Source organism: Tachypleus tridentatus, chromosome 6, assembly GCF_004210375.1.
Source record: "Tachypleus tridentatus isolate NWPU-2018 chromosome 6, ASM421037v1, whole genome shotgun sequence".
NCBI classification, from domain to species: Eukaryota; Metazoa; Arthropoda; class Merostomata; order Xiphosura; family Limulidae; genus Tachypleus; species Tachypleus tridentatus.
In genome coordinates, this window is record NC_134830.1 from 83,669,865 (window position 1) to 83,683,725 (window position 13,861).

The following is a 13,861-nucleotide window of genomic DNA, read 5'->3' on the forward strand; positions in this document are numbered from 1 at the left end:
GACCAGCATGTCTAAGTAGAAGCTGGATAAAGCAACCTGGCCCTCTTACACTGCTTTTGCAAAACTTGCAATCGTCTGTAAGCCATCAATAGACTACTGTATGTAAGCAATAACTGACTGTATTATACAGGCAACTGCTCAATATATTCCTAAAACCTCAACACATTTTCCATCATACCCTCATCTGTGGTGGAATCCTGCCTTCCACATGGCACAGAAGGCTCAAAAACAGGCATGGGATACTTTTCATAGGTATCCCACACTCTTGCACCTCATTGCTTTCCAGCAGGACTGTGCAGGTGCTCAATGGGTAAAACATAAAAGTCAGAAGGACTCTTGGATTAAGTTTACAACCAACATATCTTCTACCACCAGTCCCAATGTTGTATGGGACAAGATTTGAAAGGTCAATGGGCAACATAATTCTGTCCCCCTCTTGATCTTGCTCTCTGATGGCCAGAAAATAGCTGATACTCGCGGAGCATTGCCAATACTCAAGGTGAAAGTTTTACCAGATATCTAACACTTCTGATTCTTCCTCCACCTTCTTATGCATCAAGACTCGGGCAGAGTGATCACCTCTTTCCTTTCAAGCTGATTGTCTCTTTGACTATAATTGTTCCTTTACACTGGTGGAACTCAAACTGGCCTTTCATTGGTCGGACCTGATGATGTACACTATATAATGCTGCACCATCTATTTCCTGTTTCTCTTCTGATTGATTTTAACCAGATCTGGCAGGACAATGTCTTTCCTGATGCCTGACACCAGACTATTATCCTACATTTATCTAAGCCTAAAAAGCATCCCAAGATTTCTTCAAACTACTATCCAATTGCTTTGACGAATTGTCTCTGTAAGAACTAGAGATGATGGTTAATGCTCATCTTGTTTGGTTCATGGAATCAAACATCTTCCTCTCGCCCACCCAATGTGGGTTCCGAAGACGGCGCTCCACCATGGACCACCTGATTTGACTTGAAACATCAATCAGAGAAGCTTTTCTCAAATAACAACATCTTGTATCAGTATTGTTTGACATTGAAAAGGCTTATGATACAACATGAAGGTATGGCATTTTGTAAGATTTCTCTATATATGGGTTATATGGCCATTTGCCCATTTTTGTTAAAGGTTTTTTAATGGATAGGTAATTCCAAGCTAGTGTGGGCTCTATATCGACAACTTTCACATCTCATGTCAGTCGTCAAACTATCCTCAATCATTTAATGAAGTGGACTACAGCAAACGGCTTTAACTTCTCTCACTCTCTCTTAAACCGTTTGTATGCACTTCTCTTGATCCTGAACTCTGTTGTGCTGCCTGTGGTCCCTGAGACAAAATTCTTAGAGCTTATCTTTGACCATAAGCTGACCTTTTACCACACATGAAGCAGCTACAGGTCAAGTGTACAAGAGTACTGAACATCCTCTGTGTCCTCTCTTCCACCACTTGGCTAGCAGATCAATGTTCTATGCTAAAGATATATCATGCTCTTATTCGATCGAAACTCGACTATGGATCACTGGTCTGTGGCTCTGCCAAGACCTCAGGCCTAAAGATGCTGGATCCTGTTCATCATCATGTACCAGGGCTTTCTGCACTACCCCACTTCAGAGCTTATACATAGTCTCCTTCTTTGCACGTCTGCCGTTTCCAAATGTCTTTTGTATATGCTTCGAAAATTCAATCCTACCCCAGAATCACACCTGGGGTTGTGTTTTCCTTCCTCTGTGGGTGATACTTTTTCAGAACAGATGATCTGCCATTGCTCCTTTTGGCTTTCATATCCAGGTGCAGTTGGATGAATTGGGTCTGTTCTTGGATAATCGTGTTGTATCCACTGGTCAGTCCATCCCACCATGGCATATTCGAGTCCCCAAATGTGACCTATCTTTAAGTCATCTGAAAAAAGCAGACACTCCCGATTGGAAATACTGTCTGTTATTTGCTAAACATCTTTCAAACCATCATTCTATTCCTGTTTATACAGATGGTTCAAAATCAGTTGACTGTGTGGGCTCTGCATGGTTTGTTGTGATTTGGTGGTTGCATGCAAAATTCCCTCTACAGCTTCTGTGTTCACTACTAAACTGTACACCATTTCTCTTGCCCTGGAACACACGAAAGCTAAGCAATACACAAACTGCATTATTTATACTGATTTGCCTGTTTCTCTACTGGTCCTGAAATCACTTCATGATAGTTCATACCTGTTTTCACTGATATTCAAACAGACTGACAGACTGGCCCATTTCTTTTTAACATTTACTTCTATTCAGTTTTTCTGAACACCGGGCCATGTTGGTATTCGTGGGAACGAGCTAGCCGACACCACAACTAAATCTGTCTGCTCAAGCACTATTGCTGCTGTGCCTGTTCTATACATAGACTATGGTCCTGTATACAAGGCTCAACTTCATGCTAGTTGGCAGTCAACTTGAAATGAGCAATGTAAAAACAAGCTTTTCCAAATAAAACACTCTGTTGCAATTTGGACATCTTGCTTCCATAAGGATTGAAAAGAGGAAGTTGTTCTAACTAGACTATATATTTCATCTGGGACTGATGCACCATTGTGTTGTCTGTGTAATGCTCAGGTCACAAAAAAATGCATTGATGACTGTACGGTCAAACTCACAACTTAAATCTGTCCTGCAATTTTTAATTATACATTCTTTAACTGAAAAACCATTAGGACAGATGTCTCCATTTTTTATTTAGAAGGGCTTGCTGGATTACCTAAATCAGTGAAAAAATTATGGTCTGGGGATATTTTAGTGGAAACAGCTTCATCACAACATTCCAAACTCCTCTTGAAGTCAAAGGCCATTGGGGATAAACCCATTGAGATTACTCATCATTCTACTTTGAATTCTTGCAGAGGCGTTATAATTGAGAGGGATTTAAAGACCATTCCAGAGTCAGAGATCCTCACAGGTTACATCAGCTGAGGTAATACAGCCATGTGCCAAATTTTTACTCGTAGAGACAGGATTATGGAACCAACAAATGTTCTAATATTAACATTTACAACATCAAGTCCTCCCACCACAGTCAAGGCAGGATATCTGAGTTGTAAGGTACGGCATTATATTCCTAACCCTCTTAGATGTTTTCATTGTCAATGACTTGGTCACTCGAAACCATCTTGCTGTGGTTCCTTAACATGTGCCCATTGTGCTGGTAAAGACCTTGATGCTTTTGTATGCCAACTAGAACCACAATGTGTTAACTGTAATGGTCTACATCCTTCCTGTTTTACTTCTTGCCATAAATGGATAGAAGGGAAAGAAGTACAACATCTTAAGACAGTTCATAATATTATTCATCCAGAGGCTCAAAAATTACTATTCCCAATTTCGTCTCGGATTTATGCTGCTGTAATCTGTTCCACTGCTACAGTAGGAGTCCAGAGAGACCTTTCCATGCCTCCTACAGAATCCTTAACAGCACATCTTAATCTAGTACCCTCCAAAATCAACAAAGTTAATGAATCAGTACCTACTTCTATCTTTGTTCCTACCGCATCTTCCAGTCATTGCCCAACTTTGTCTAGTTCAAGCCCAGGTGTTTCCATGGGGTATTCCCCTCTTGATACTCCAAAAATTAAACAACCAATTTGTTCACGTCCTGGCCACGCTAATCCAATAGAACTGTCAAGGTTTTCAATCAAATGTTTATAATATCAAGGATTTGATTTACTTTTTTCATCCCAAATGTCTTTCTTTACAGGAAACATTTTTAAAACTTACTAATACAGTCAAAATTTGACAATATTCCTTATACTGAAATGACAGGGCATGTGAAGGACAAAGACATGGGAGAGTAGCACTGCTGGTTCATCAGCATGTGCCCACCCTGTCCTTGTCATTGAATATGTCCTTGGAGGCTGTAGTCATCCATTATTAGATCATACCATCACTGTGTGCTCTTTGTACCTTACTCCTAGAAAGAATTATCATCCCTCAGACCTTGATGCTCTCATTGAGCAACTGCTAACCCCCTTTTTAATTTTGGGGGATCTTAGTGAGCATAATCCCCTCTGGAGTGGTTCTAGTATTGATGTGCTCCTAAATTACAACCTGTCTCTCTTCAATACTGGTTCTTACACTTATTTTCATGCACCCAGTCAGTTATTTACTGCTATAGATCTTTTTATCTACTCCCCTTCACTTTTCACTTGCTTTTCTTGGGAGGTCTGGCAATACATCAGTTGGAACTGATGATATACATTATGAGATGTTATGCCACCTTTCTCCTGCCTCTCTTACTATTCTCCTGGCTGTCTTTAACTGGATATGGCAGGAGAATGTCTTTCCTGATATTTGGTGCCAAGCTATTGTACTCCCTGTTCTTAAACCTGGGAAGGATCCAAAGATTTCTTTGAATTACTGTCCCATTGCTTTGACAAGTTGTCTTAGTAAGACCATTGAGAGGATGATTAATGCTCATTTTGTTTGGTTCCTTGAATCAAACAACCTTCTCTCACCCTCTCAATGTGGGTTCCACAGACAACGCTCCATGATAGACCATTTAATTCACCTTGAAACATCAGTCAGAGAAGCCATTTTGAAGTGACAACACCTTGTTTCTTTTCTTTTATTTTATTTAGAGAAAGCTTATGATACAACATGGAGATATGGCATTTTGCGAGACCTTTGCTTATACGGATTGCATGGCAACTTGCCACTTTTTATTAAGCATTTTTAATGAACTGTTGATTCCAGGTCTGTGTGGGCTCAAAACTTTCCCATAGGAACTTGGAGTCCCTCAGGGCTGTGTTCTGAGTGTCACAATTTTCATTATAAAGATTAATGCCATCAGTGAACAGCTACCCTCTACAGTTGCAAATGGTCTTTTCATTAATGACTTTGACATCTCATGTCAGTCATCAAACATGAGGTTTATTGAGCAGCAGCTACATATTGCAACCAATCATATACTTAAGTGGACCACAGCAAATGGTTTTCAATTTTCTTTCTCTAAAACTGTACATTTCTGCTGCCAACGGGGTATTCATCCAGATCCAGAACTTTGTATTGATGATACTGTACTTCCTGTCATCCCTGAGGCAAGGTTCTTATGTCTTATATTTGACTGTAAATTAAGCTTTATTTCCCATATCAAGCAACTTTTTTGTCAAATGTATAAGAGCACAGAACATCCTCCGTGTCCTCTCTTCCACCTCTTGGGGAACTGATCGATACTCCATGCTTAAAATTTATCGTGCCCTTATCAGATCCAAACTTGACTATGGATCCATGGTTTGTGGTTCTACTAGAACCTCAGCACTGAAAATGATGGATTCTATCCACTAGCAGGGGCTTTGGCTTTGCACTGGGGCCTTTCGTACTTTTCCAGTCCAGCGTTTGTACATGGAGTCTCTTGAACCATCTCTGTATATTTGCCATTTGCAACTGTCTCTTGTATATGCTTCCAAACTTTGCTCTTTACCACAGTATACTACTTGGGGTTATGTTTTCCATTCTCAGTGGGTCACATTTTTCTAAAACAGAAAATCTGCCATTGTTCCTTTTAGCCTTATTATTTAGGTACAATCAGAAAAATTGGATATATCTTTGAATAGCATAACAGTATCAACAGTTCAGCCTCTTCCATCATGGCTAATTACTATCCCCAACTGTGACCTATCTTTGAGTCAACTGAGAAAGTCTGGTACTCCCAATTGGAAATATCGCTCTTTATTTGCTCAACATCTTTCAAACGCTCCATCCATTCTCATATATACAGGTGGTTTAAAATCAGGTGACTCTGTAAGTTCTGCCATAGTTTGTTACAGTTTGGTTGTAGCACACTGCTGAATTGTATGCCATTTCTCTTGCCCTGAATTGTATTGAAACTATGCAATATATGAATTGTACGACCTATACTGATTCACTCAGCTGTCTATTGGCCCTGACATCATTCCATGTTAGTTACCATCCTATTCTTATAAATATTCAAAACAAATTGGCCCATTTCTCTCTATCATCTATCTCTGTCTAGTTTATTTGGATACCAGGTCATGTTGGTATTTGTGGGAATGAGCTAGATGACAGAGCAGCAAAATCTATCTTTTCTGGCTCTGTCACCATTGCCCTTGTTCCATACATGGACTATGGTTCAGTTATCAAAAGCTGACTATACACCAGTTTGCAGTCAACCTGGAGTGAGCAACGAAATAATAAGCTTTTTCAAATCAAGCCTTCTTTAGCTTCTTGGCTATTTTGTTTCTGACGATTGAAGGGAGGAAGTTGTTTTGGCTAGACTATGCATTGGTCACAGTTTTTTAACTCACCACTTTCTTTTATCTTGTACAGATGGACCAATTTGTGGTCTGTTTGGCACTCAGGTCACACTTGTATATATTTTATTATCATGCCATCAATACAACGAAGAACAACGACACCATTTTAAACATGTTTTTAAGGTAGGTTTGTCCTTGACATTAGCCAATGTTATAGGTGAAACTGGCCACCTCACTCATGTTTTTATATTTTTAAGAGCCATTGGTCTTTTTAACTTAATTTAAAGTTTTTATTGGACTATACACTGTTTTAGCATGATTTCTTTTACACATTTTAATTTTATTTTGACCTGAATCCAGGACTGAAAAGGCCAACTTCAGGTGACTGACAGCAAGTTTGAACTTAATGCTTCTTACTTTTACATATTTTTACCTTCATTTTCATACACCATTATAGTATACTACATCTTGTTTGGCACAAATAACCTTGTTATGTTTGTGGTAAAATTGTTGAATTAATAAGATAGAATACAAAAAAACATGGTTAGCTACTATGTGGAAACTTAAAAGTCCTTTGTGTATTGTTATGTCAGTAATCTGGTTATATAAAGTTTGTGTTTTTGTGTGGTTGGGACATGAAAAGCATGAAATCAGCACTGGATAAAGAGGCAGTGGCCACACAGTCGACCTAATACCAAGATAAAAAAAAACATTGAACCTAAAAAGCATGATTGATACAAAGAAAGTGCTATTATTTCCAGAGAAAGGTGGGGACTGTTTCAAGTGTATGTGAGCAATTCCCAGCTCTTTCAGGAGTGAAATGTAAAGAAGGGATTTTTGTTTGGCCTTAGATTAGGAAAGTGACTCTGAATGTACAATTTGAAAGGACAATGAGAAAAGTTGAAAGAGAAGTATGGATTGCCTTTAAAGATGTTATTGATAGATAATTAGGAAACAACAAGGGCTCAAATTATGAAAATATTGTCAATGACATGCTCGATAAATTCAAAGAGTTGGCTTGTAATATGAGCTAGAAAGTTCAGTTTTTACAGTTGCGTATTAACTATTTTCCTCATAATCTTAGTGCTGTCAGCAAAGAACAAGGGGAATGGTGTCATCAAGACTTCAGGGAAATGAACAGGAAGTATCAGGAAAGGTAGAACATAGCATGATGGTTTATTACTGCAGGCCATTGAAATGAGATACTCCAAATGCAATACATGAAAGACTACAACACTTATGTTTTAGACTAAAAGACATAGATTTCATACACAAACATACACAAAAAGAAACTAAACAGGATGAATGGGGATGCTTGTTGTCAGTGTTCCTCATTTTTCTTTAGTTTGTTTGTATTTAGTTAACAAACATAATAAAAAGTGTTTATTGTGGTGAACAAAATAACAAGTTGATTGAAGTAAGAGTCTTTTTCTTACTGATATGTACAAAATCCTTAAGTAATAGTAAAAATGAATATTAATTTCAAAATCTATGTAGTTACATTATAAAAAATCTGTTATTAAAACTAAAACAACTTTCATGAAGTTTAAATTTGCATGTGTGTGTTACCTAACCAATGTATGAGGACATCTCTGTTTGTTGAATGCCCAGATTCTGGACATTGTGCAGTTGTGAAAGCCATTGCAGTAGTACTAATGATGAACCATGGCATAAGTGATAGTTTATCTAGTAGAAGGTCAATATGAATAATAAATCTGTAACTTCAAGAAGAGCAACTTTGTGAATGATATCAAGCTCTCAATCACTTTTTCTTGTGGAGCAAGGTGAAGCAAGATCTTCATAGATGTGATGAATGCATATAAACTATAATAACTTTTTAAGCAGTTTTGAGTGCAGGAAAATATACTATGTTGTTGAACCACATAAATGTGGTACACTTTACATGATGCAATTATGAGGCTTACAGGCTCCAAAACAGTAAATGCTCCAAACTTTGAATCACACAAAGATTAGGATTCACTGGGAAGTATTATGCACTAGAGCTGGGATGGGGAAATGTTTTCATTTCATTTCCTGACAACATTCTTATTAAGACATTCAGATGTGATATAACATTGTACTTAGAATGACTGGTCAATCTATGGTAAGCTTTAGATTTTCCTTTGCAGAGAATATCTCTGATATAGATGATCCTCTCCTCTATTATAGACTAATAACAGTAACTGATAGTTGCTGGTCATTGTTTATTACTTCACAAACTGGACTGAAATTGAACTTGACATGGATGATGTATCCATGCACTTAACATGCATATTTTAAATAAAAGCAATTATATGTACTTTTTATCACAATTTACAACACATCTAGCACTATTTTCAAAAATGTGTTTGTATTACTTTCAAAAAGTATGCAATACCTATCAAGTATTTATTCAAGAAAAAACTATGAATGTGATGTATCACTCTGTGAAACAGCATAATTTGTTTTAGAAGCATTTGTATGAAAAGTATAAAATTCATATAATAAATAGTTATTTTTCTTGTGTATTAATTTAAATTTCAGATATATTAAAACAGTGTAATTTGCATGGAACTTAAAAGTTCTTAAAATGTGTGGGACAAAATTTTGTGAATCCAGGGTCTGAAGGTTTTGGAAAATGACTATTTCATTTGGGTACTTAAGAGGTTCAGAAACTTAGATTAAATCATTACAAGACTTAGGCCTAGTAAAGGATACATCTGTGACGTTGGACATGTTCTCAATACTATTTTCTTTATTCATGCAATAAAATTAAACATGAATAAAGAAAAAATTGTATATTTCATATCTACCCAATTCCAGTAGAACATTCGAGACATTGAGGAATTGTGTTAGTAAGTAACTTGATGCATGTATATGTATTTATTATGAATTGTTGTGAGTAATCTTTTCTTTTTCCACAGGATTTTAATTAGCATCAAACAGCTAGAAACAACAAACTTTGGACATTAACATATTCTTCTTTTTATTAAATAAAAATGGTGATGCGTAATAAGTAGCAGAATAATTTACAGATTCTAATTAATAAGTTATGAATGTGTTAGATTGTATGCTTAACTTTTAAAATAAAACCATGAAATATTTTAAATATTCATATTCCAAAAAAAAAGTACCATACGGATAATATTTGTGAGCACATTTCATTGTGTTTCCATTGCAGCTGAAATTACTGCATACACAAAAACAGGTTAAAGCTTGATTAGCACTTAGTTTTTACCATTATTGTAAACTGTACGCTATATTCTTGTAATATTCTCTTTATTGTTAGTTTCATATTCTGATCATTTGTACACATACAGTGATTAAATTAATAGCACTAAAAGTAACTTTACACATCACAAACACAGCAATGATATTTCACAATTCAGGTCATACTGTCAGAAGTACATGACATTTTATGTACAGTAAAATAACCACATTCTGATTAACTTTTACAAACATCAGTAATTTGCCACTGAGGAAGAAAAGTTTACATTTTGAAATTGCTTGGATCAAGGAATATCTTTTCTGATACTGAAAGATGTTAATAAAATTGCAACAGGAAATACATATACAACATGTCATATTTTAATTTTCATTAAAAAATAAATTTATTTAATAACACTATGTAATAAAATTTTTACTTTTCCTTGTTCCTGAGCAGAAAGTGTTATATCCCAATTGCTTATGCCTAAATTAAATGGAAAAGACCTATTTTTCTCTTCAGACTTTGCTTTTGTGGCCTGGGTAATGAAATTTTCAAATATACCCATTTTGCAGAACATTCCAGGTAGATTCAGTGCTAAGTAGCTGATAGAGAATTTTCAAGAACTTTCTAGAATGTTGTAGAACTTATGAGAATTTTCTAGAACTTTCCATAGCAATATATATATATATACAGGGGCTCACCACTTCAGATTAGTTCTAGCTGCCTAAGTGAACACTTAGACCCATCTGATTTTATCAGAGATGGCATCAGAAGCTGCAAGCATTCTCCAGATGCATTCTGCTATGTATGTGGCCAATTTATCAACACAAGAGCAAGAAATACTCTGTGACAGCATCTGCTAAAATGTGTGAAGTTTACAAGGCATATTTCGGCATGCCTGTCAGGGATCAAGACAAACCCTGGGCACCTCATTTTACTTGGGAGCACTGCAAAAAAACTCTAGAAGGTAATATGGACAATTTTTGCTTGCTTGGATAGTAAGATTTTATCTCAGACAAATTTAGACCTTTTAAATTTAAATATTTTATTATTTTGTTTTTTTAATTTCCAATAGTACAGAAAAATATCACATAAAATATTTTGCATTAACCTCTTACATATTAGTTGTGGATGAAATAAATTTATTCTTCGTAATAGTTTTATTTTGCTCTTTTGCAGGATGATACTGAGGGGAAAATGGAGCCAAGAATTTGGTGTGAACCCACTGACCACTTAAGCAATTGCTATTTCTGCATGGTGGACCATTCCAAATGTTAAGCTGGCAAGAATGCAAGAACGTATCCAGACCTTCCATCATCCCAGTGCCACACTGTCCTGAGCTCCCTGTACCCATTCTGCCAGAAAGAAAGCAGCCATCTTGAAAAGAGAGCAGCAAATCAGAAGAGGAGGTAAACATTGAAGATCCAGATTACAATTTCAGAGGTGCAGCTGGTGAGAGAAACCCATACTACCCAAACCAAAAAGACCTCAATGACTTGATCAGAGATCTTGGTCTAACAAAGTCAAATGCCAAGCTTTTGACATCTAGGCTCAAGGAGTGGGATTTGTTAAATGAAAGTGTGCAAGTTGCAAGTCACTTCCAAACATTTTTGTTCATTTTTGTATAACTTTAGTATAAATGCATGTAAATTTTGATTCATATGTTGTTTTATTCAGACCTGATGTAAATGAAAATGTGCAAATTTGCCCATTTTTACATAGAAAATAGGTTAATTTCTAAATTTCATTATCCTGGTCACAAAAGCAAAGTTTGAAGGGAATAATGGCCATTTTTTGTATTTTTACAACATAAGCAATTAAAAGTAACACATACTATGCAGGAACAAAATTTATGTTATATGGTGTAATTGCATTTTAGTATATAATACTACAAATTTTAAAACCCTCAGTAAGATATTGCTGGTTTTCAGGATGACAGTTTCTAAAGTTCAGTTTGTATACATGTATCATATGCAAATAAAGTATTTGTAAAGTTTTTATATCATTTATTACAGGCAGATAGTTCTATATAAAATAAGAATATTAAAGAGAAGAGAAGAGAAGAGAACAAAATTTTTTATTTATAGCAGCTTGGGATGTGTGTGTGTGTATATATTGTATAGACATGCTATGTAGGCATACAGTAGCTAATAAAGGTAATCATTTTACACACTCGGAACATATATTATTAACTATATTGCTATTTAATGTTATTTCTTTATTATGATTTATTTTAATTGCTATTATTTGTTATTTCAGTGGTTTAATTTTCTATTTGTAAAAATCTAAACCATTAACTTTCTAAAATAAGAAATCTAATTGAAAGACTAGATGAAATACAATACACACACACTGGGAAGTCTACATGCTTTACAATGCTAAAATCTGGGACTCAATTCCTTGTGGTGGACAGCATATAATCCAGTGTGGCTTTGCTATAAAAAAAGAAATATCAACATGTATTACTGTATTTGCTGAAAACATCAACTGTTGTTGGGTGTGATCAGAAAAAAGACCATCAAAACAAGTAACACATGTCTGGGAGAAAGTGGAATGTTAATTAGTAGATTAAAAGCCTTGCATGATGTATATACTTACATTTTTTCAGTGTCTTTAAACACGGTCACCACATTATAATGTAATTACTAAAATTTTCAAGTATTTATTTTTTACAATATCAACCTACAACTAGTATTACAGCTGTCAAGTTAAATTTTGCTTGTATGTCACCTTAATTTGTTTTTTTTTAAAGAAAATGTAATCATATTTGCATAAAAATCTGATTCATTGTATTTTCCATACCATTTATGATTTCTGCAAATTTATTTCTGAAACATGTACCTAGTAATTTTTAGCCTTTCCTATTTGGCTGCACTGATTTGAACCAGTAATTTAGTTTTTGAATATATTCAAGTTCATATGTTTGAAAACTGTTAACTTGTTCAGGATTTGTTTGGAGTTTGCTTATTAGTTGGAAATAGTGAACTGTACTCACAAAGGGAACTTCCCAATTTTACAGTGTTTTTTTATTCAGCCAGCACATCTCTTACATTTCCATTTTGATTCATGCTCACCTTCTTTGTACAAAGTGCACTTGGCAAATAAAAAATCTGCCAACTGCAACCAACCAAGTATATGAACATGTGGTAAAAGGTTTTGTTGATCTATTTTTGTTGTGTTTGCAGTCTGTCAGAAATGCTTGGGATGTGTTTATTTAGAGGTGAGTGGGACAGTCAGTCTGCTTCATAGGAAGAAATAAATAAGGGTCAGGGATGTAATGGAATTTTGTATGTAGTCTAGAACAATGATAATGAAAATTGTGGGAAAGTTGCAGGAGAAATACTTGTTTGAATATAATACAGTGGGCAACCTTGACTGTTTAGATCCAAGATTAATGGCATGAAATGGAAAAACTGTCAAGAAATATCTTAGAATATTGTGATAAAATTTGCTGGCAATACCAAGAGCTGTTAGTCACTGTTGTAAAGGAAAACTACCTTAAGTTCAAAGAATATCATCATACTGTCAGGGTGGATAACTTCCTTCAGGTACATCTTGCTGCTAGTGCTTCATTTTACAGCCTGTGACTAACAGTCAAAATGTTATTGTGCCTTTCACAGGCAAGCTTCTTTGTGAACAAGTACATTGTGAATGATAATTTTTTCACAAAAGAATTGGTGGCAAGGTGTATTGTTGTAGACTGCACTAGTGCAGTAGGAGATGTACCGAATGTGAAAATTAAAAATCCTTTCAAACTGTCCTGCAGGGGAACCAAACAGAAATATGATGCTTTTCTTGGATAAAACTTCAAATAAGATTTATCAGAGGTTAAAAAGAATGGAGATATACAGGAAGAGTACATTAACCAGGAGCAAAAATGAAATTGCAAAAATTTGAGAAAATTTTGAAAGAACTTGGAAATTTACTTTTACAGAAGCATTGTATCAAACACAAATTTGTATTTGATTAACAAATAAATAAAAATATCAGATATTTCATTCATGATTTAGATCCTTGATATCGTGCAATGAAATATATCTTGTTGATTATGGATATTTGAGTCCTTTATCTCCGAATTCTTTTTGTAATTTGAAGGGTCCATGAAAGTTATTATATAGGCTGTGGAAAAATGCTTGAAAATGATTTCCTACCACTCTAGTAAATCCTGTAAAAATGGATATCCTAAAACTAGCATTGCCAGTAGACAAATGAAAAAATAGCATTATAAGTTTTGAAAATACAAACAAATGGACAAAGTTGCTGGAAAGGAAAAATAATTATTTGGTCAAGTTTTAACAAATTAATCTTTATTAGGACCTAAAGAAACTGAACAAAAACAGTATTGTAATGTGTTTTTAAAAGCTGCTCATCTAAGATCTGTAAATAGCTACAGTAAATATTTGCTAACTTTTAAATAAATGAG

At 35.2% G+C, this 13,861-nt stretch overlaps 1 protein-coding gene across 3 annotated transcripts in view; it reads left to right on the forward strand.

The window, feature by feature from the left end:
* Positions 1–13,861, forward strand: part of LOC143252930 (uncharacterized) — a 55,448-nt gene that overhangs the window by 24,561 nt on the left and 17,026 nt on the right. The window contains exons 6-7 of one of the 3 annotated variants that reach the window (XR_013029249.1): positions 10,132–10,405; positions 10,618–10,847. The exons of 1 other annotated variant lie outside the window; for it this stretch is intronic. Coding sequence is in view for 1 of the 2 variants with exons in the window: in XM_076505820.1 (XP_076361935.1) it covers positions 7,336–7,452 (117 nt within the window). In the remaining variant the exon portion in view is untranslated. One more of the 3 variants, XM_076505820.1, reaches the window with a different exon arrangement.